The following is a 24,422-nucleotide window of genomic DNA, read 5'->3' on the forward strand; positions in this document are numbered from 1 at the left end:
ACGTCTTGATGCCAACAAGACGTTTTGTCTAAGCCTAGCCTCACGCAAAAACCTAGGCGCGCGCCTAAAGGGCTTTTGACAACCTGGCCTGAAATGAAAGACTCTCCAAGAACCTGAGCAGTAGATCCAGGTTCTACCCCACACAAAGGACATAACACCGAATGCACATCTAAATCTTTCTTATCCAAAATTATCTATGTAGGAATCCTAACCAAGCTAAGATGTTAACCTTCCTTGGAATAAAAAGGTTTTGTAATGTAGAACGGGCCTCCACTATCAGATAGATACAATGATCAATCACCCACAAACTACTTTAACGATGAAGAAAACATCTTCATCCAACCTATAAAACCACACATCTCTATCCGAAGATAAATCCACCCCGTGGAGAAAATGAAGCAATTCAAAAAATTCTTTGGCTTCTACTCCTCCTTGAATATCACGATGCCGCCTCCAAACACCTTGCCCCTTGCACCATCGATCTAAAAGAATCTCGGTGAAGGCTTGGCCCGGGGTTTTACCCGGGTTCGAGTCCAAGGGGGGGCGCGGTTTTACCTATTCCACGGGGTTTCCGCGCATCAGGGGTGTGCTACGCTTTCTAGCGGTGGTCGAGTAGTCGGCCTTTGGACATAGCTCCGAAAGGGTGGGTTTACACGTGGAAAGCAGTTAGCCGTTCAAAAAAAAAAAAAGAACAAGCTTTCTCTCTTTTAATCGCAAATAATACAATGGTCAGCCACCGATGTATCTTTCCAAAAAGTGCCCATTCCCTACCTTTCTTCTCAAGAATGATTAAGAAATAATATCTCTACCATAAAGAGAATCATAGGATTTAATACTACTTTGCTAAACCTTATTCCTTTTATTATATCAATTCCGTTCAATAACACCAATTTTATTCCTATGTTGATTATACAAGAACCACACTCTCCATTTCAATAGAAGGGCATGATAGCATACAAACGACCAACGACCAACTCCCTTTTATTATTTGAAAAAATAACCAAATCCTAACTTACCCAATGCAACTTTCTGGAATTTCCCACCGCTCTCGAAAATAATCTCTACCTCAAAGACACCAAAACTTGAGTAAACTGCCATTTTGGTCCCTGTGGTTTGGGCAGTTTTGTCATTTTAGTTCAAATCTCAAACTTTTTAAATCTGGGTCCCTGTGGTTTCACTTTTATTGTCATTTTAGTCCAAAATTCAAAAACCCCTCATTTTTTACTGTTCCAACATGCCTATTTTGTGTTTTTGTGCAGGGGCATTTTGGTCATTTGGATCCCATAACCCCTTCCCCTTAAACCTCCTCTTCTTCACCTTCATATCCATTCATCTTCAATTCTTCATCTCAACTCTCCACCATGACCTCCATCTTCCACACCACCAAATCTCTCCCACTCTCCCAACCCACCACAATCCGCCACCGCATCTCCGCCATCCAACCGCCAACAATCTCCTCCACCACCGCATGGGCGGTACGCAGCTCCAAATCAGTCTCTTCTATCAGCGAATCAGCTTCTAATTCCGTCAGAAACTTGTGGAATTTCGGCTGGGAATGGATCCTCTCCAGAAAACCCGGTTTCGCATTAGATCTGGAGATGAATCAGGAAGAAATAACCGTTCTCGATTCCCATAATAAAGGTAGTTGGAGACATGTTATCTATAAGTTTAGATCTGAGATCCGGAAGCTTGTCGGGTCGGATCAACCCGGACTTCCTCAGACGATTCGTTACAAGTCATCTGCCATTTAGGGTTTCTGAACTTCTTCTTGTTGTGGATTTAATGTATAAAATAACAGATTAATAGAAAGTCAGATTCTTGGTTTATGATGTTGTAAAATGTTTATAACTAAGTGTTTACAAGAATATGAAATATTTTTGTTTCCATTGATTGAATCTATTGAAGAACAATAATTGTTAAGTATATAAATAATTGGTACAGAGAATTGTGGTGTTTGGCTGGAGCAGTTTCGATGAGAAAGGGGGCGTTGAGAGAGAGTGCAGATCTCAAATTTTTTAATGACCAAAATGACGAAAATACACCTGAGCAAAAGGACAAAACAGGGGGTTTAAATTGGGGAATTTGGCCAAATTTGAAATTTGGACTAAAATGGCAACAAAATTGAAACCACAGGGACCCAGATTTAAAAAGTTTGAGATTTGGACTAAAATGGAAAAATTCCCAAACCACATGGACCAAAATGGCAGTTTACTCCCAAAACTTTAAAAAATTTCCTCAACATTAAAAATAATGGTTATTGGATTTTAATAATCATAAGTTTCACCTGTTGGCCGATAATAGTCTCAACTCTAAAAATTCTCTCTAACGATCCCAACTTGTAAGAATTTGGCCCCCATTAATAATTTTAGAACATATAAGAATTTGGCATTCTCAATAGATTCAAGTGTACCTGCAGAATCCTTAAATGATTTAAGTGCACCTATGTTGGAAAAAGATAAATAGGGGTCAAATTCTTATAATTTGTGATCGTTGGAGGGAATTTTTAAAGTTAAGATTATTATCGACCAACAGGTAAAAGTTAAAATTATTAAAATCCAATAACCCTAAAAATAAAGACATAATAAGCTCTAAGAAACCAAACACCAAACAAATAAAATAGAAGACCAACAATCAACAACATATTAGTTTTCCACTTACATATACTCTTTTTTTAACATCTCAATAATAAAATTCCAACCATGAAGAAGCCACCAAATGAGCTTATGATTGCACCTCTCGAAAATCAATCCCCACCCCAATAAAACTTGATTCATTCAAATATTTATTTTGGTTTTTTAAAGCTATTACATTGTGTTGATCTTTTGTTATTGTATTTGACTCAAGGTTATTGAAGGTTAGGATGACAGTGGTGGTCACCTTATGAAAAAAAGGTAAACTTTTCATTTATTCAATTATCTTTTGTCATGTCAACTTCCTTATTAAGTCCTCTCTTGCCCAAAAATATAAGGGGTGATCACCTCTCTTAGGTAGAGGTAACTTTTTCCCCTTTTTTTTATAAACTATTAATTAATAAATAAAACATATTTTTAACGAAATAAAAGTACAATAAATTAAAAAAAACATTACATTACATTAAATTAAAAATAATTAAAATTATATTTAATTGTACTAAAAAAATTACTACTCTTCACCGGATTCCACCAATAGGTGGGGTAAATATAGTCTTCCGAGATGCTCAACGAGATCATGTTTTAGTCTCGAATGCTTATCTTCATCCATAAGCTTGTTTAACACACTGTTATCGAGAGCGGGCTCGACTAGAGGATCCCGAATGTGTACCGGTGTTATCGCGTTTCCGTCATTTTTTAAAATCATGTTATGTAAAATAATACACGTATACACCACATACCTAATTTTTTCACACCCTTAGCACGCATTGGCCGATTCATTATACCCCATTTTGACTTCAAAACACCAAAAGTCCGGTTCACGTCTTTTCTTACCACCCCGTGTTGCTTCTTGGACTTCTTTTCGTTTAGTAAGAAAGGATATGGAAATGATATGACAAACACGGACCATGTAGGGTAGATTCCATCCACGAGATAGTAACCACGCTTGTATAAGTGGTTATTAACGTAAAATGGACATTTTGGCGCAGTTCCATTTCGTTCGGTAAGAAATAATGGAGATTGATGAAGCACCCTGATATCGTTTTGTGCACCTGGAGAACCGCAAAAAGCATGCCAAACCCATAAATCTTGAAAGGCCATCGCTTCGAGCATAACTGTCGGGTATTGGTGATCTCCTCTCATATATTGGCCCCGAAACTCTGTGGGACACATTCTCCAAACAAAATGGGTGCAATCAAGGCTACTGACCATACCAGGAAGGTGATGTTTCTTCTCATGAGCTTGATACAAAAGCGTCATATCGTGGCTTGTTGGTCTACGTAAGAACTTGGGAGCTTCGCTGAAATATTCTAGATACTCGCAGGAAATCATTTCGCCCACATGTAAATACCAGTCGTTCTCGTCTGGAAGGTTACCAGTTGCAAGTTGTTTAATAGCCGATGTAACTTTTTGCAATGGTGTAAAACCCTTCTTTATTCTCGCATCCACGCCCTCTTCAAGCCACGGGTTATTCGCTTCCACGTCGCTCACACTTTTTAGAAACAAACGTTTTGACATATGGAACCTATGACGAAAAATATCATCAATGTATTTCGGGTCCTCAACAAAATAATCCGCCATAAGGGTTTTATGGTCACTCTCACGATCACGACGAAAATATCGTTTCTTTCTAGATGTGTCCGTGTCTTGTAGTTTGGCTTGCTCAATGAGATTTTGGAAAGAAAACTATGCTACTATCGGTTGAAGCTAATTCGTCTTCACTGCTATCGGGTGGAAAAAACAATGGTATTTCATCCGCCATTTTAAATAAAATAGGGGTAGAGATTAGTTCTGGAGAAATGAGAAAATGGGTTGGTGAGAATTTAGTTTAAATTGGGTTGGGTTTATATAGTGTAAAAATATGAAAATTATTTTTTTAATATAAAAACGGCTACAAAGCCGTTGCCCACCTACCAATTCCAACGGCTATAATTCTCCAAACGGTCAAGTGGAGGTGCGGTGAGTAGTCACCGATATAAACATCACCGCGTGGTGATTTAACCGTTGACGACAGTGTTCCCCTTTGATAAAATCATATGTCGCATGCTTCACCGCTCCCACCCCTTTCACCCTTATCTATAATTATTGAGTTTATACTAAGTCTATATATTTTAAGGTGTATCATACTTGTACCGAAAGATTAACACATTAACATAAAATAGTGATCCCTCTTAGATATGTAAAAAAGTTGTTTCAAAAAGTCCTTTTCACTTGTCCAAACATTATTTTAAATTATTGGCTTGAAAAAACCAATTTGTCAATAAGTTGTTTCAAAAAGTTAAGCCAAACACCCCCTAATAAAGACTAGATTTGTTGATGTTGCGCGTTGCGGCGAAACAGAGTAATGATAATGTAAAACAAAAGCTATTTGAAGATGAGGCATGTTGTTTAGAAAGCTAAACCATTAGAATCGATTTAATTTATCATCATGCTGTTTTACGACACCAAATAAATAGTCTATTTTGAATACAACTTCATTTTAACAAAACTTGGAATGTTGAGAGTAAAAAAAATTAAACACAACCATGGGGTAAGGATAGTGTAAAAAGGGCCTAAAGTGTGATAAGTGTATTATAACAGTATATATAATACTATATAACACCATATAAACACCGTATAACAATATATAACACCATATAATACCATATAACACTATGTAACACTATATATCATTATATAACAAATATAACACTATACATCTATCATAGACATGCTATCAGACAACCTATAGTGTTATATTTGTTATATAATGATATATAGTGTTACATAGTGTTATATTGTATTATATGGTGTGACATATTGTTATACGGTGTTTATATGGTGTTATATAGTATTATATATAGTGTTATAATACACTTCTCACACTTTGAGCACTTTTTACAGGATCCTCTACCCACAACCATGTACTTAAGTTTTTAGAAAAAAAAAATATTCACGAACTTAAGTTGTTAGAGAAATTTCAAATTATGTGATAAAGGAAATATGACTAAAAAATATAAAAAAAAAGAATTATTAAAAACAAAAAATAATTGATAAAAAATATGGTTTTAAAAAAGTAAAAGAATCTAACTTATAATAAAACACTCCAAATAATGCCACATTTCATTCTCTCATTCAACCTCATAAATTTTATTTATATTTGTTTAATAAATTTCTTTTAATATTAATATTAATTAATAACCAATATATAGATATCACTTATTTTTATCCTTATCTTTATCTAAAATTAATACAGAACTTCAATTTTGCAATTTAGACTCTTTGTTTTTTTTTTTTTACTTTTAACCCAAAGTTTTCATCTTTTGTAATTAAATCCCAACTCTTTTTTATTTTCAGTTTTGGTCCACCATACTTTTCATCTTTCCCAAGTTTTCCGTTTCGCTTTAAATTTTGTGAGTTAACGCACCGCAACGTGCGTGTGAGGTTTAACATTTTTTCGTATATTTTTTTTTCCCGTTTGACAAGTTCGTCCAACACGCGGGTCACAACTATTTTTTCTGCGTTTGACAAGTTCGTCAAACACGCGGGTCCTGGATGGACTTAATTATTTTTTTCTATGTTTTACGTTTCGGTTTAATTTATCAGCAACGACCGTGCGTGATTCAAAGATTTTACGTCTGCTTTTCGCTCGGTGTTATTTTTTCCCATTTTTATTTATTTGTTTTTACGAGCTTTTCCGGTGTTGGTGGTCGCTGACAATGGTATAGTATTGCTAATACTTAACATAGTTTTATGACAACCGCTGAAACGCAGGGGCTTAATACTAGTAATAAAATATGTTAAAACTTAAAAGTAAATATAATAATAAACTATTACAATATTAAGTAATAAAATATTAAAAAGTTATATATTATTATAAAAATAAAGTTACTACTCATCATGATCATTCGATAACAATATATTTATATATATATATATATATAGGGTAAGGATAGTGTAAAAAGGGCCTAAAGTGTGAGAAGTGTGAGAAGTGTATTATAACACTATATATAATACTATATAACACCATGTAAACACCGTATAACAATATGTAACACCATATAATACCATATAACACTATGTAACACTATATATCATTCTATAACAAATATAACACTATACATCTATCATAGACATGCTATCAGACAACCTGTAGTGTTATATTTGTTATATAATGATATATAGTGTTACATAGTGTTATATGGTATTATATGGTGTTACATATTGTTATACGGTGTTTATATGGTGTTATATAGTATTATATATAGTGTTATAATACACTTCTCACACTTCTCACACTTTGAGCACTTTTTACAGGATCCTCTACCTATATATATATATAAAAGTTTTAGGATCCTGTAAAAATGAAATTTTTCGTGAGAAGTGTGAGAAGGCATAAGAATTGACATGTAGGCATCATGTTTTTAAGTTGGTCATAATGTTTTTGGTTGTTTTAGCAAGAAAAACACCAAATATAACAATTTAAGATACAATGCAATGAATTCTAAGATTTAAACTTAAAACATCATGCCAAGAACGTTAAGTAGTGTGTTTTGAGTGTTAAGCAATGTGTTTTAGTTGTGTTTTAAATTTCACGTCCATAATACGTTGCATTCTGTCTTAAATTGTTATGTTTGGTGTTTTTCTTAGCAAAACAACTCAAAAATCATGCATAAGTATAAAACATGATGTCTACATGTCAATTTCTATGACTTCTCACCCTTCTCACGAATAAGGTCTTTTTACAGGAATCTCACCCAATAAAATATATATATCTAATCTAACTTATAATAAAAGACTCCAAATAATGCCACATGGCATTCTATCCTTCAAACTCATAAATTTTATTTATATTTGTTTAATAAATTTCTTTTAATATTAATATTAATTAATAACCAATATATAGATATTACTTATTTTTATCCTTATCTTTATATAAAATTAATAAATAACTTCAATTTTGCAATTTAGACCCTTTGCTTTTTTTTTTACTTTTAACTCAAAGTTTTTTTATCTTGTGCGATTTAATCCCAACTCTTTTTTATTTTCAATTTTGGTCCACCATACTTTTCATTAGGAATGACAATGGGCCGGGCTTGGGCCGGGTATTGGTAATCCCAGGCCCGTACCCGGTTGTAATTCTTTGGCCCATGCCCGGCCCGTTACCCGTCGGGTATTTTTCGGGTAATTACCCGTCGGGTATCGGGTATACCCGCGGGTATCGGGTATACCCGTTAATTTCTTAAAAATACACGTTAGGACAAATATGCAATTTTTTACTTTGATGTTTATATAATTTACTATTTTAATGACTATAATAAATGAAAATATGACTAATAACTTACATATCATAATCAGACCACATATATTAAACTAAATTAAAACGATTACTTAATTAAGTAATTGTATCGGGATCGCCTGTTTGCATAAAACATCCACATAATAAAGAGTGATAGCTTCCATATCCAATATACATGCTTAAAAATATGTTATATGTTAACTAAACACATGCCAAATAAATAGCCACATATGGCTATAGAGAACGTAATAAGTACATTTACTAAGTTTATATATATGGAAATCTATAATTCGGGTATTATTCGGGTAAATGGGCCGGGTATCGGGCGGGTATCACTAAATCCCATACCCGTACCCATACCCGAATTTTTTCTATTTTTAAGCCCGTACCCGGCCCATACCCATTGGGCTTCGGGTATACCCGGCCCGTATGTTTCGGGTTTCGGGTATACCCGTCGGGCTTGGGCTTTTTTGCCATCCCTACTTTTCATCTTTCCCAAATTTTTCATTTCGTTCTAAATTTATGAGTTAACGCACCGCAACGTGCGTGTGGGGTTCAACATTTTTTCGTATATTTTTTTCCCGTTTGATTGGCTCGTTGCGTCACGTCCAATGTTTTTTTTTAAAATCCGGTTTTTATACCGTACCGGATTTGGCTCAAAAACGGTTTAACCGGGTGTATCGGACGGTTTAACCGGGTATACCAGGTGGTTTAACCGGATGGTTCAACCGGTACAACCGGCTGGTTTGAACCGGTTTTTAAAACATTGGTCACATCTATTTTTCTGTGTTTAACAAGTTCGTCCAATACGCGGGTCCTGGATGGACTTAGATATTTTTTTTCTATGTTTTACGTTTCAGTTTAATTTCTCAGCAACAAGCGTGCATGATTTAAAGATTTTACGTCTGCTTTTCGCTCGGCGTTATTTTTTTCCCGTTTTTATTTATTTTGTTTTTACGAGCTTTCCGGTGTTAGTGGTCGCTGACAATGGTATAGTATTGCTACTATTTAACACAATTTTATGACAAACGCTGCAACGCAGGGGCTTAATATTAGTATATATAATATAATTGTTGGTTGGATTATATTATATAAATTAAGAAAAATTAAAGTACACATGAGAAAACAAAACTGTACTTGGAAGTTGACAGTAGAATTTAGGTGAAACAGCAACAAATATGAATCGATCCGTTTGGCCAAATTTAATTAGAAAGTAGCACCTTTAAATTTTATTTTTCTAAAAAAATTAACATAAGGTGCACCTTTTAGGTACACGATGTTAGCCATTTGATGAATATTATTGCCTTATTGGTAATAATTTTAGACTCATCTGGACCCCATCTTACTTTAATCTGAAGTGCTGAACCACATAAAACTCAAAAAATATGTGGCTAACATAGGACTAAGACTACCAGACAAAAGTTAACAATGACATTGGTTGGCAGGTACAAAGTTCACTTTCAAGAAGAGTTTTGAGTTTTCACAATTTTATTACCATTATTTCATTTCATCAAATTATTCGGCTATTCCTAAAAGTTCACCTTTCATCCTTAAAAAAAAAAAAAAAAAAAAAAAAAAAAAAAAAAAAAAAACCATGGTCCTAATCCAAGACTTTAACCCAACAACAAAGAAAATAAGATGAAGAAAATGTATTTTGATCAAACTTGATCGACGCTTTCTATAAACTTCAAACCTGAGATTGCATATACATAAAAATACGTTATTTAAACATCCTATTTAACCTAATCAACACCTTTTTTTATTCCAATCACCAGGACAAATTACGTAAGGATAGCAGGTAGACGAGCAACAAACTTCGCTGGTGGGATGCCGACCGGTGATTAATCGTTTTATATGTATTTTTTTAGTAAACATGTTTTAAGACCTTCTTCCACACATATTTTTCAAGCAGATAGGATTAATTGCCGGAATTTACAGGTTTGGTCACGAATCTGGCCGGAATCGCAAGACTGCTGCCGATTTTTGGCCTGGATTTGACCACCGTTGACCGTCTACTGATTAATTGGCCGATTGGATAAAAATTACTTAGTGAACCTAGGTCTAGCGATTAATTGAAAACTAGTCGGGATTTTTACAACCATACCAAAGACCATACAAACAATTAAATAAAATACCAACATAATTTTTACTTTCTTTAAGAAACGACCGTTTCAAGATTAACTTCCGATGAAATTACGCACAACGATCTATTGTTCACTCAACCATTCCACTTTTGCTGCTTGACACATACAAGGGTGCCCAAGTTATTAGTTATGGGTTGAGTAGGCAAGCGCTCCTCTTAAAAAGATTTTTTAGTGTATTTTATAGGCTAGAATCCCAATCACGCCTCTTGAAATTTTGGTTCATGCCCCCCATAAATAATTTTTGAGTCCACCCTTGGACAGGGACATAAATTTTAACGCAAAAACTTTAAAAAACACTTCGAGCTTTAATTAAAAACATGAACAGAACATGATTCATGTGTGCCCATGGAATTTGGTTCGTTAATTTTTTGACTTCCAAGTTACCTTAATCTTATTTAAACATTTTTTTATTGTTTTTGTTAGGATTTAAGTAACCCAGAGTGAGCTACCTTTGATACTGCAAAAACCAATACCTATTAATCGTTACCCCTTCGTTTTCGTATAATTAATATGATCTTTTTCCATGATGCATGTATCTGAGAATGTACTTAAAAGGAACCACCAAATGTGCAAACATTGTTCACACACAAACACACATTTTATGACTTTATCGCATCAAAAAGTTTGTAGTTTGTACTATACGAATTGAGAGATAAATATATATAGAGGGGAACACACATTATGTAGAAGCTATGGAAACGACTAATGTACCCTTTTGTTATTATAATAACCAAACCCATCTTCATCTTCTCATTTACACGCACAAACAAGTCACTCTTACGTGTATTCTTGGGTTATGTCAGTGATCCGAAAGTCCATAGCATTGAACAAAAACGGCATCGTTGTTTTAATCTTGTAAGTGTAGGAAACCATTCGCGTATGAAAATAAATAGATTACGTTTATTAATAATCACAACACAGAAAAAGAAGAAAACAGTAAATTACAAAACTTTTATAATTAAAATGAAAAGAAAAACAAGAATGAATACTAAACAGAAAAGATTCTTGGCTATGGACCGTGTTAGAAACGGGTCCCTTAAAACAAATTTCGAGTCTTCCAAAATAACTCATTTGTTTCTAGAATACAACAGCCTAAAGTTACACTGCCGAAGAAGACTCTAAACCCGAAGGTATACCTTGAAGATGAAGTTCAGAAAAGATACATAGGGAATTGGAGAGTTTTGTGTAAGCTTTTTATGTTACAAGTGTCCACTTCAACCAAGGCCTCTCCTTGGTTTTATAGTGAACTTTGAGTCGAACCAGTTTTGACCGAATTAAATGTGAAAAATAAATTGCATTGAACGTCTTCACGTTATCTATTCTTTATTTGAATTTTGATTCTTAACTATTTGATTGGTCAGTATCGACATACAATTTTGAAATTGATTTGCTGCTTTACACTAGAAGCAGCAGAGAACTCGCGTCGTGTGTCAGAGTCCCGCCAGTCCACACGCCACGCAGTTGACTGAATCTGCTGATCCGCTCACATATGCACGTGCCACACTAGCGTGCCATGATGGAAGTCATACGCCATGCGCGTGCTACTTATGCGCTAGCTGGAACCCATTACGTAGACCTAATGGTAAGAGACACATGTCTCTTTGTTTATTATGGGCTTTGGCATGGTAGCTAGCATTTGTGGCTACAACCTAATGGTAAGAGACAAATGTCTCTTTGGTGAAATCCAGGTTCAAACCTGATGGTGGAAGATATATACTTTGGTGAAGAGTAGTTAAGACCAAAAAAAGAGTCATTCAGAAAAAAAAAAAAAATTAGCAAACCTATAGCCTAACTATATATACTGTATTTCTTTATTTATTTTTATTTTTTTTTTTTGAAATTTTTCACTTTTCACTATGATAACCTTAGCCGTTTTACATCAACCTTTCCTCTGTACATGTTTATTAATTAAGAGAAAACAAAATTTACTAGGCATTTTATGTATAAACAACTAGTCATGGAAAGTAAAATTCCTTCATAAATCTCTTTTGAGATTTGCTTTTAAAATTCTAATTTTATAAATAAAACTTTTGTTTTTTCTTTATTTTTTTTTTGGCAAATTATTAGACTCCCAACGTCATAACCTTTATGTGATATAGACCCACATGCTCAATTATTATCCATGAAATAAGACTTTGTATGGATCTTTATTAATTCAGACATTCTGCTTTACTATAATTGTTAATTCCGAGTAATAAATTATTTTGTGTTTATTATCTACTCGTTCTCTTAAGTCTTATGTTTATAAGAACATTGATTGGATGTTTCGTTAGTCATCAACAACTCGTTTTAACTCAAGACAAAATAATTAAGTTCATTATATATATATATATATATATATATATATATATATATATATATATATATATATATAATTTATATATATGTACGGGATCAGAAGAAAACGCCCTAAAGTGTGAGAACAGTGAGAAGGGCGGAGGGGCTTTTTTGTCCTTTTATATTCTTTTTTTAAACGCATCTCACAACACCTCTTCATTTTTTGGCGGTTAACAAATACATGGCGTTTTTATTGTTTTCTTAGACCAGGAGCATAGTAAATATTTTGGCGTTATATGTTTGCGCCCCAAATTGAATAAAATCATTTAGTAATTATAAGTTATCTTCCTCCATAGCGTTTCCCAAATTTATTAGGCGTTTTTTTAGATTTCAACAGTTTATATAGGTTATCAAGGTAAATTTCTTGGCGTTCATGGCGTTTTTAAATTCATTAGAAATTTAAAGAGTACAGCCACGAAATCAAACAAAAACTAATAGTCTTCTGTGGATGGTATTACATCTGAGATGTAACTATCGCTTTGTTCATCACTCTTCTCAGACTCATCATCATCTTGTTCATTGGCGTATAACGCCATAATCTCGTCTCTTCTTTGTTCCATCCTATACTTGAATGTATTCACAAAGTTGGATCTAGCATTGTTCGAATGTGCTAAATCACAGAGCTGTTCGATAAGATGTAGTCTATCTGTGTTCAGCAGCTCGTCCATTGTAAATGAATAATCCCTCCCGTGTTGAAAGCTCATCTTCACCGTTCTTGCTTGTTCATCTAGAATTTTCAACTGGTAACTTTTGGTAGATCAGTATCTTCAACATCATCATCATTTGCTGGAAATTTTCTCTCTAATCTTTTTATTACCCTTCGATTCCTCTCACAATCGTAGGCCACTGGGACCCCAAGGGCTAGAATATCCCTCTTAACAGATTCATCCATACTAAGTATGGCTTTGATTGTTTTGACTTTCACCCTTCTCCTGTCAAAGAACTTAATGACGAAACGTCCCTCTGACCTCTCAAACCTCCATGCAATAACATGTACCATTTTTTTTAAATTATATGGCGTTTTAGACAAGATGTGGCGTTTTTAGTGAATGTGTGGAATGTGAAGCTTTTGTTTAGCTATTGTACTTATATAATGAGCTTTTTTTTTTGCACCAGGTAGATATTTGTTTTTGGTGGTGAAAAACATCAATAATTTTCTTGATGTGTATTTTTTTATCAATTGTTGTGCCATGTAGGATCCAGGCTTATAATGTGACAGGCAACTATGGCGTTTTGAAAAGATAAATAAATTCAATTTCCCATATAGTGGCTTTTAGTATAATAAATGTTTACCAATAATGTTCCCGTCTCTTCATTTTACTGTTTGCAGTTACTGTTTCGTTCAGTTTCATCTGTCAATTAGTGTTGTTTTCTAATAATACATTGTTTGGCATTTTTTTGACGTTTTATATAGCAACAACGTGCTTTGCTAGCATCCGTTCTCAAAGTTTTCATACTATCAGACGTTTTGGTGTTTGTAGTTTTCATATATATATATATAATGAGAACCACCTCGAGTTGTAAGAACCGCGAGAACCACACCGTACGGGGCGGGGTGGACCAAATTTTTTTTTTCAAAAACGTAGATGCATGTACTATAAACACATTCGTAAAAAAAAATTTTAAAAAAAATGCAGTGCGTGTAGTTTTTTACACCACAAGTTTGTGGTTTACGAGTTCCGTAAAATTTACGGAACTCATAAACCACAAACTTGTGGTGTAAAAAACTACACGCACGGCATTTTAAATTTTTTTTTTTTTACGAATGTGTTTATAATACATGCATCTACGTTTTTGAAAAAAAAATTGGTCCACCTCGCCCCGGATCAAGTAGTTCTCGCGGTTCTTACAACTCGAGGTGGTTCTCATTCTAGCGGTCCCCTATATATATATATATATATATATATATATATAGGGTTAGGTTAACGTACAATATCTTATCGTACAATATGTACGCGCTCATCTCAGCCGTTCGTTCTGGTGCGAATTCAATTTTGAACAAGCGATTTATGTCACACCCCAACCAATGGCGGAAACATCGGGATGAGACGAAGTGTGAAGATTGCTCGAGACATCATAACGCTAATACTTGTGACAAGTATTTAAATAATCCGATTTCATTTCATAAGATGAATTGTCAACATTACAAGAAATTCAAATACAACAAGTTTAACAAAATAACATGACAACATAACAAAATTGATACAACATATTAAACCCTAACGTCTATATGTGTATCTAGGCCTCAACGCTACTTCTTTTCTTAGCAACATCCTCATCAACCTGTAACATGTTTAAAATAATTCAATGCAAAGGCAAAGGCGAGTATACAAGTTTGATACATACATAGTAAAAGATAAGTTTAAACAATTCCTCATAGCAAGCATGTGATTCAAGATAAACATTTAAACATGGCATGTGTCTAACATATCAAACCAAGGAAACGCAATATGCTCATGACATTACCGATGATAAAGGGCGGGTCGTTAATCCTATAGTGCTACATATGTCACGGTTTGGCTCGTACGAAGTTAATGATAAATTCAACACATAAGTTTCACCCAAGTTTAAAGTATCAAGCCATCATGTATACAAGCATGTTGTAGGAATGTTCATGTGTTTAAGCAAAATGTTCATGTGTAAGTTTGTTGATAGATAAACATGTTACACCCCAAAAGTGATAAAAGTAAAAGGGGGAATACGAGTATACTCACAAGGCTTGCATATGCTTTCCGATTATCCAATTGTTGACGAGTAGAGATTTAGAGTCCGAATGTATAAGGGTTAAAGTTCAAGTATGTTTAGAGTCGAGATTCGGTGTTTAAAACAACATAAAAATAAGATATGAGAATAACATGGAAAATAATCATTTAGTACATATGATGCTTGTTCTTGACACTAGGAAACTCGAAGGAGTTTAGATGTTTTCATGGAACAAGGTTCCATTAGAATCGTGACAAGTTATCATAGTCTAGGATGATGTAATCTAGTACCCCGACATATGAACACTAGTTCATCATCAAAGATTCGATTATTCGAATAATATATTTAGGTTATATAATATATGTCCAATAGTTCAAGCATGAGGTAGAAGATTAAAATCTTCATTTTGGTACCTCTAAATGTCATAGAAATCATGTAGGAGGTAGGAAGATCAAGTCTTCCATTTAGGCACCTCTATGTGTTCACCACTACACTTGATGTAAAAAAAACAACCAAGGAGGGTCATGAACATACAATAAAGAATAAGAAATATACACACTAACTAAGAGAAATCATCAAATCATGTGAGGATTGTATGTTTGGACAACCCAAGTTGTTCCATAATCACTCATGTATCAAAGACAAAGTTTGACATGGCTTGTGGGTTAAAAACCCTAAACAAAACACCAAGTTTATGAGGTTTAGTCCTCTGATTTTTAAGTGTCTCAACCTTGTTTTTAAGCCTAACCAACCACTAAAGTGTTGTAAGCATTAGGACATAGGTTTGAGATGAGATAGACTCAAGTTTGGTAAGAAATAACAAGGATTTCATGAAAACAAAAACAATCAGTGGACTTTGGAGCCTTTTTGCTGGAGTTCCAGGGACTTATTTACTGTGAAAAACCCATGGAAACTTAGATAAGGTCAATACAAAGTAGTAGGAAAAAGAATCGAGTGAATCGGATAAGAATTGAGTGAGTTATGCTCATTTTCGTGAAGGGGTGTCAATCTGCTCGAACCCTTGCTTTCAGCTACGGTTTGGAGGATGTTTTGAGAGTTTTTAGTGTTGCAAAAGTGGTAGGGAGGCTGGTTATAAGTGGTATTTATAGGGGGAAGGATTAGGGTTTCAATGGGTTGGGCTTTGTAAGTGTTTAGAAGGGGTTACACCTTGAAACTAGCCCACAAAACCCAACTATATGGGGCTGAATTTTGCTGAATTGGGGCTGCCATGTTTCTTTATTTTTTTATTTTTTTAAAACATTATAATGAGTAATTTTGTTAATTAAGTTGTGTAATAATATGCAACAATGTTTCCCCTAACTTGTAACAAGGTGAAATATGAAATAAAACATGATTTAACTAGGTAAAAAGTGTAATGTACAAGTATGTAACATGTTTGTAAGTGACAAGTATATGTCACATTTTAGATGATTAACCGTTGTATAAATAAGTATATTATTAGGGGTTTTTAGGTATCAACAATTTAAGGACAAGAATGGACATGCACCGTGAATAAGTATCGTATAAGTATAAATTACAAATAAGGATTCGATGTACAATGAATTCCAACGTATGAACATGTATGAATATGTAGATGGTGAATTTAAAGAAATACGAATTTTATTTATGATCCAAGTCTCGGACTTTACAACGAAAAGACGACTACAATAATACAAGATTTCCAAAAATAGCATTACAAGGCGAGCTTTCTAATTATGGAAAGTATGAAAAAGCAGGGCGTTACAGTCTCCCCTCCTTTAGGAAATTTCGTCCCGAAATTTATTTAAGAGGTAGATTTAAAGAGTTTTGGTAACAGTTCGAGACTTGAGATTTTGAAACGTTTTGAAAAGTACGAGATTTTGGGAAGATAAAGATAAATTTGTAAAATGATTTGTCGAGCCGAAATGGGTTTGAGGCATAAGCAGGGGTAAACAGGTATAGGTAAAACGATTTGAAATGGCTAAAAATTAGAAAGTTCTAAGGGTAATAAGATAAGTTAGGATTTGAATGCTTAAACGAGCTTGATTGTGAACGAGGTTTGTATGAAAGGAAGGAAATAGGAGCATGGGGCGAACAATTGACACTAAATGAACGCAAGTATACGAATGATATGGGCATTAGATAGATGAAAGTAGCATGTTAAGGATGAAGTCTCGTCATGGATAATCGGGCATAATGTGTTTGTAAGTTGCTTAAAGCTTGTATTAGGTCCAAGAGGTCTGTAAAACACTGAATTTCCCATGGCACGTTTTACGAAATTTTGGTAACATGGTGAAAACACTTATATATAGGAAGTACAAGCGGCGTATCCACCATGTTTTGACCATGTTACGTCCGTTTCGTCTTCGGTGTCATGTTACGTTCCGTGTATTACCATACGCAGTAGCACACGCTATGGTTCTCATACGCCTATCACTATAATCCCGTGTGCACCCGTGATTATTTTGATCGTCGCATGATCCGCACAGCTTGTACTAGTTGTGTATGAATCGGGGTATACATAAAAGTTTAGAATGTGTACGTACAAGAATATAGTATATAAGCAAGTCCATGCTTAAGTATGTGTGGGACCCACGCAAGCGAATCCCTCAGGTTACGCTCGCGTATAGGTACGAATGTATGAATCATGAGTAAGGATGAAAGTATGAGCATAAGTTTAAGTATGAATACGCATGTATGTATGAGCATAAACATAAAACGTGTAAGTAGTATGTGTATAAGTATAAGCAGAAAGCATATGAATATAAGTGTAACGAAGTTGTACAAGTGTAAATGAAAACATAAAGCGTATGAATATGAATACGAATACGAATGTAGTATAGACATGAATGTAAGGACAACGTAAGTGTATAATTGTGAGTGTATTTATTAACGTAAAACGTACGAATTTTGAATCGTGAGTATAACATAAATGTGTAAGTGTGAACATAAGTGAAGGCGTAAAATGTATAAGCATGGATAATAACGATTTTGGTTTATAGTATAAATCGAAATACACGAGTTTATGTGCGTGAAAGATCAAAAGTTTTGAGTATGAAAGAAAAAGTGAACGAGTGATACGCGTGAGATTGTTGTGAGATATTGACTAAAACGTATAAAATGGTATGCATATGTAGTTGTTTGCGTAAAACGTGAAGTTAAATAGATTGAGTTGTCATGAAATGCAGTATCTAGTTTGTGAATGTAAGGGAATATAAAACAGCTATTGGTTACGTGAAACGTGCTTTGTAAAAAGAATGGAAATGCTACTACGGTTTTAAAAGAGATTACATAACTTGAAAATTTGTCGGTCCTTATGAAGTTTCCTTGCCCACGTGTTTTGAAGTTAATTGACGTATCGAGTGAGGTTTTGAAAAGTTCTAGAGATTAATAAGTTTGCGCAGTTTTAAGTAACTTTGTATTAGAAAGTTTCGAAGTTTACGGATTTTCGTGAAAAGTTGATCCTTTAGAAAAAGGAATTTGGTATATGGACTTAGTGTTTGCTGAAAAAGCGTCTTTTAATAAAATGTTTTATTGCTTTTGAAAGAAGTTTTAGTAGATGTCGAATAATATTTGTAATATTTTATAAGTGTTTCAATAGTTATGTTGAATACAAAATTTTGTGAGCAATGGTTTTGTTGGACCGATTAAGTTGATGAGTAGCATTTCGTGAAATTTTGAATGTTGGGGAATAAGTGTTTATGGTAAAAGCTAAGAATTTTGTGTGTGCGAGTGATGTGAAAATAAATTATAGAATAAGAGGTACGTTTAAATAAATGAAGCATTTTGAAATACATGATAAATGATTTAGGTATAAACATGATTGTGTTTACATAATATAGCCTATTAGAAGAAAGCATTGGTAACGATCACCTAGGTAAGGGAATCACCCCTAACTCGTTGGTGAGGTCGTTGTAAGGTGAGAAATAAAGCGGAGTTAATCGTCAAGGTAAGGAAATCACTCCTATCTCGATGATATGTCTCCACTCGTTACAAAAGTGTAAATAAAATTACGTGAAAATATGCATGCAGATAATGTATAATCGTATGAAAAGTAATAGCATGATGCATGCGCAAAAGTGAAATCTCAAAATGGTTCAAAATTGGCAAAAGATCGAAAATAATAAAGCGTGAGTTTGATAAAAGGAAGCTCGGATGGTTCCAAAACGGAACATTGACTAACCAAAGTGGTCGAAAAATCTTTCGAGTTTGGGGAGCATGCTTTGGCCTAATAGGTGGAATACTCTCGCCGACAAGTCGGTTAACGGTATTTACCCTTCCAGTTACTACATGTCCCAAATCAATCGAAATTTCGAGACTTGGCGGTGTAACACCTCGAATTTTTGTGTCCAATGATGTGTTAACACGTGTCATTTGTTTACACGTGGCATCTATAATAAATAAAGGACTAATTTTGACAAACCTTGAAAGTATATAAATTCGAGGGTTATAAATGTCAACAAGGGTAAATATACTGTATAGTAACCCTAAATAAATGCTTGTACCTTCAAACGAATAAATCATAAATCGTACGGAAGCGAAACGCGGGAGAAAGTGAGAGATTACGAACTACAGGGGTTAACTGTGTCAACATGTTTAATTATACCTCTGAGTGACCCTTTAACGTTCCCAAGGCTTCGTAACAGTATTATACGCTCACTAGAATATACTGTATAAATTCCGCGAAGTTCCGTTTTAAAACGAGAAAGTTATACTCAGGTTCGTATGAGAAGGGTTAAAAGCGTCAATAACAGAAGTTAAGGCTTTCTGAATAATTAATAAATAAACCGGGGACTTAGCAACGTGGGTAAATAACACGAGGCCCCTATCGGTAAATAACCGAGGGCTAAACCGCAAAGTTACCCCTTCAAACCCGAAAGGTCAGGTAAATCATTACGAAAGATTTCGTTATTAATTACCAGGATTTCGTAATCATTTCAAAAGATTTTAAAAATCTGAAAAACAGGCCTCACGCGACCCGCATTGCATGTTGGTTAAGTTGAGGCGCAAAATAATTTATTTAACATTTAAAATCAGTAGAAAAAGGTTTCGGGTCAAAAGGATGTGTAAAACTCATTTTATGGCTTAAACGGTCAAAACCGACATAACCCGAAATAACTAGGCGATCTAGGATCCGTTCAGCCAAAAATTAATTAAAAATCATCAAAATTCCCAGAATATTATAACACATCAGTTGGTAAAAAGTTTTATACCAAAACGTGGCCAGAAATAGGTCATATGCGAAAAGGGCCGTTTATGTAAATTAAGAACATAGTTTTACGCTAATGGCCATAACTCAAAATCTGGACCACCAACTGATCCGAAATTTTCGGTGCAAGTTTATATATTAGAAATAAAGATTTCTACTCTTTCACTTTTCCAAAAATCACGTTTTATATCAAAAAGGGCAAAATAGTCAACTTTATGCATAAATCGGAAACATGCATTCGAATCGGCTAAGCATAGACTTAATCAACAAAAATTCCAGAAAGTTTTACCAAAATAAAAATGGTCAAAAATACTCTCCAATACAGATCTCAAACATGCATGTACGAATCCGAATCGATAGTCTACGAATTAGTCGTTTTATAGGACTTTCGGCTCCGATTCGTATTTATACTATAGATTGTCGAGTTGATGATGATAAAACACATTCTTATATGTATTACAAGTTATTTATGATGATCAATCAGATTGCATGTCTAATATATTAACATTCAAGCTTATTTTTGCAAAAATCACTTCTGTTGACTTTTTAGAAATACGTTTGACTCGACAATTAGCATGCATATAGTGGGAATCAGATAATACCCTTTAGAGGGTTTGTTTCCCACATAAATACCAACATAAATCAGGTTTCAATTCGAGAAATGACTGATTGAAACTTGTTTAATCAGAAAGTCAAAGCTTATGAACAAACAGTTTGACTTTTAGCAATAATCAAAGCAAGAACGGATTGGAGATCGAATTAGAAGCTTACCAAGGTCCTATTGATGTTAAGCTAACACTAGAAATCGGCCTTGATGTCCAGAAATGCTTCAGAGATGCTTGAGAGCTTTTGCAAGTTTGGAAGTTCTTGTTCACAACACAAGTGTTTAGTAAAATGAGCTTTGGATCAGATTTAAAGCTGAATTGTTGATGTTTGCAAGGGGTTACTGTGGCCTAGGCATGCATGCAATGTTATTGGAGCTTTTGGGAGGTGAAAACAGCTGTTACCCACTTAATTTCGGACCCAAATCGCTGCTGTTCGCGGATTCTGCACCTGGGTTTATTGGCAGCTCCAAAGTTTGCCCATTTGTTGCAGTTTTGGTCCCTGTACTTTGGTTGCGATGATTTGGCCATGAATCTTGACTCGTAAACCCCCGAATCTGGTTTTTAAGAACCCTTGGACATTTACCAACATGGTAATGTCCTCGTTTAACTTTGCGCTCGCCCGAAAAGCCATAAAATTCGACGTTGACGCTTTTAACCCCTCAAGTACGGTTTTGGCCATAACTTTCTCATATGATAACGAAACTTCATGAAATTTTTACCACATATTCTAGTGAGTATATTTTAGCTTTACAAAGCTTCGGGTCTGCCAAAAGATCACTCAGAGGTATAAATTCAACATGTTGACACTTTTAGCCCCTATAGTTACGGTTTTGGCCATAACTTTCTCATACGTTGACGAAACTTCATGAAATTTTAACCACACATTCTAGTGAGTATATTTTAGCTTTACGAAGCTTCGGGTCTGCCAAAAGTTCACTCAGAGGTATAAATTAAACATGTTGACACTTTTGGCCCCTATAGTTTGCAATACTTCACTTTTGTGCAATTTCCGCGTCGTATTATCCATGAACCATCCGTTTAAGGTTATAAACATTATGTAGGGTTATCATAGAGCCTATTTATCCATTTTTGACACTTTGGACCCTTACGTTCCATAGTTTTCACTGTTTGTCACTTTTAGTCCCTCTAAGGTATGTTTTCACATACCGGAACCTTATGACACGTGTCAAGACATTATTGAACGAAATTTTTCGAGGTGTTACATCCTCACCCCCTTAAAAGAAATCTCGACCCCGAGATTTATTCAAACAAATGGGGATATTTTTCTTTCATCGTGGATTCCACTTCCCACGTGTATTCGGGACCTCTACGGGCATCCCACTTGACCTTAACAATAGGCACGTGCTTCCTTCGAAGCTTCTTTACCTGTCGATCCTCAATCGACAAAGGTTTTTCCATAAATTTTAGACTCTCGTCTATGCGTATATCTGTATGCGGTATAACCAGTGATTCGTCAGCGAAACACTTCTTCAAGTTACAGATATGGAACACATTATGAATAGCGCTAAGTTCCTCAGGCAAGTTTAACTTATAAGCGACTGCCCCGACACGTTCGATTATCTCGAAAGGTCCTATGTATCTCGGGCTTAGCTTGCCTTTCTTTCCAAATCGCATTACACCTTTCCAAGGTGATACCTTAAGCAACACTTTATCACCTACATCGAAGTGAAAATCCTTGCGCTTAGGATCCGCATAACTTTTCTGCCTATCCCTGGCAGCTTTCAAACGATCGCGAATCTGAATGATCTTATCTGTCGTTTCAAGAACGATATCTGGTCCTGACAACTGGACATCTCCAACTTCTGCCCAACAAATGGGCGATCTACACTTTCTACCATATAAGGCCTCAAAAGGCGCAGCTTTTATGCTGGAATGGTAGCTATTGTTGTAGGAGAATTCAATCAGTGGTAAGTTCTTATCCCAACTACCACCCAAATCGATCGCACATGCGCGAAGCATGTCTTCCAGAGTTTGAATAGTACGCTCACTCTGACCATCAGTCTGAGGATGATAAGCCGTACTAAAATTCAAACGAGTGCCCAACGATTGTTGGAAACTTTTCCAAAAATGTGCCGTATATCTAGTATCTCTATCAGAGATAATAGATATAGGTATACCATGTAGCGCTACAATCTTATCGACGTATAATTGTGCTAACATATCTGAGCTATACGTCTCCTTGATGGGTAGAAAATGGGCTGACTTAGTCAGTCTGTCTACTATGACCCATATGGTATCATTTCCCTTTTTCGTCTTCGGCAACTTGGTGATAAAATCCATTGTCACCATTTCCAATTTCCATTTGGGAATTTCAGGTTGTTGAAGCAAACCTGACGGCTTCTGATGCTCGGCCTTGACTTGCGCACAAGTCAAGCATTTAGCTACATGCTCAGCTACTGACTTTTTCAAACCAATCCACCAGTAGTTTGTTTTCAAATCCTGGTACATCTTATCAGCTCCAGGATGAACGGAATATTTAGAGCTGTGGGCTTCCTGGAGGATAACATCCCGAAGTCCTCCATAAACTGGAACCCATATTCGTCCGTTTAGTCATAGCATTCCATCTTTGTCGTGGGATAACTGCTCCTCAGTTACTCCCAACTTTTCTGCAGGATAGTTAGCTTCCAACACAGCTTCCTTCTGTGCAGCTAACACCCTTTCGTTCAAATTATTCCTTATTTCAATGCGCTTGGCATTGATTCTGATCGGTTTCACCCTTTCCTTTCTGCTTAAGGCGTCGGCAACCACATTTGCCTTGCCTGGATGGTATCGTATCTCGCAATCATAGTCATTGAGAGTTTCCATCCATCGCCTTTGACGCATGTTCAATTCCTTCTGATTGAACAGATGCTGAAGACTCTTGTGATCCGAATAAATTATGCACTTGGTGCCATACAAGTAATGTCTCCATAGCTTCAATGCAAATACAACCGCACCCAATTCCAAATCGTGGGTGGTGTAGTTCTTCTCGTGCACCTTTAGCTGGCGAGAAGCGTAGGCAATGACTTTGCCTTTCTGCATGAGTATGCAACCCATGCCCGTATGTGATGCGTCACAATACACCACAAATTCCTCTATTCCATCAGGCAATGTCAACACTGGCGCATTGCTCAACTTCTTCTTCAAGATATCGAAGGATTCTTGCTGCTTAGGGCCCCAATCGAACTTAATCTTCTTACGGGTCAATGAAGTTAGGGGCGCAGCAATTCTCGAAAAGTTCTCGATAAATCGCCTATAGTATCCTGCCAATCCGAGGAAACTGCGAATCTCGGTAGGAGTCTTCGGCTCCTGCCAGTTCATGACTGCTTCTACTTTAGCGGGATCTACTTGGATACCACGCTCGCTTACAACATGTCCAAGGAATTGGACTTCTCGAAGCCAAAATTCACACTTCGAAAATTTGGCATAAAGCTTCTCTTGATGCAGAAGTTTGAGAATACAACGAAGGTGTTTCTCATGATCAGCTTGGTTCTTCGAGTAGATAAGAATGTCATCAATGAAGACGATGACGAACTT

General features: G+C 35.3%; 2 protein-coding genes across 2 annotated transcripts; one reads left to right on the forward strand and one right to left on the reverse strand.

Annotated features, from left to right (window-relative positions):
* Positions 1-1,361: 1,361 nt before the first annotated feature.
* LOC110920242 lies at positions 1,362-1,751 on the forward strand. The gene has a single exon (XM_022164465.1). It carries the CDS (start codon positions 1,362-1,364, stop codon positions 1,749-1,751), a length of 390 nt encoding a protein of 129 aa, XP_022020157.1.
* A 558-nt stretch (positions 1,752-2,309) lies between these two features.
* LOC110920243 lies at positions 2,310-4,211 on the reverse strand. The gene is made up of 2 exons (XM_022164466.1): positions 3,371-4,211; positions 2,310-2,440 (listed from the first exon to the last, which is right to left on the reverse strand). The coding sequence occupies exons 1-2, from the start codon at positions 4,209-4,211 to the stop codon at positions 2,310-2,312; spliced, it is 972 nt and encodes a 323-aa protein (XP_022020158.1).
* Between the last annotated feature and the right edge of the window lie 20,211 nt (positions 4,212-24,422).

This window comes from Helianthus annuus, chromosome 16, assembly GCF_002127325.2.
Source record: "Helianthus annuus cultivar XRQ/B chromosome 16, HanXRQr2.0-SUNRISE, whole genome shotgun sequence".
In the NCBI taxonomy this organism is placed as follows: domain Eukaryota; kingdom Viridiplantae; phylum Streptophyta; class Magnoliopsida; order Asterales; family Asteraceae; genus Helianthus; species Helianthus annuus.

Bases quoted from the DNA above. Each gene is read 5' to 3' on its own strand.
- LOC110920242 (XM_022164465.1), top strand. From the start codon at position 1,362: ATGACCTCCATCTTCCACACCACCAAATCTCTCCCACTCTCCCAACCC.
- LOC110920243 (XM_022164466.1), bottom strand. From the start codon at position 4,211: ATGGCGGATTATTTTGTTGAGGACCCGAAATACATTGATGATATTTTT. The intron at 2,441-3,370 runs GTATGTGGTGTA...TTTCCAACATAG, and splicing joins TAAGGGTGTGAAAAAATTAG to GTGCACTTAAATCATTTAAG.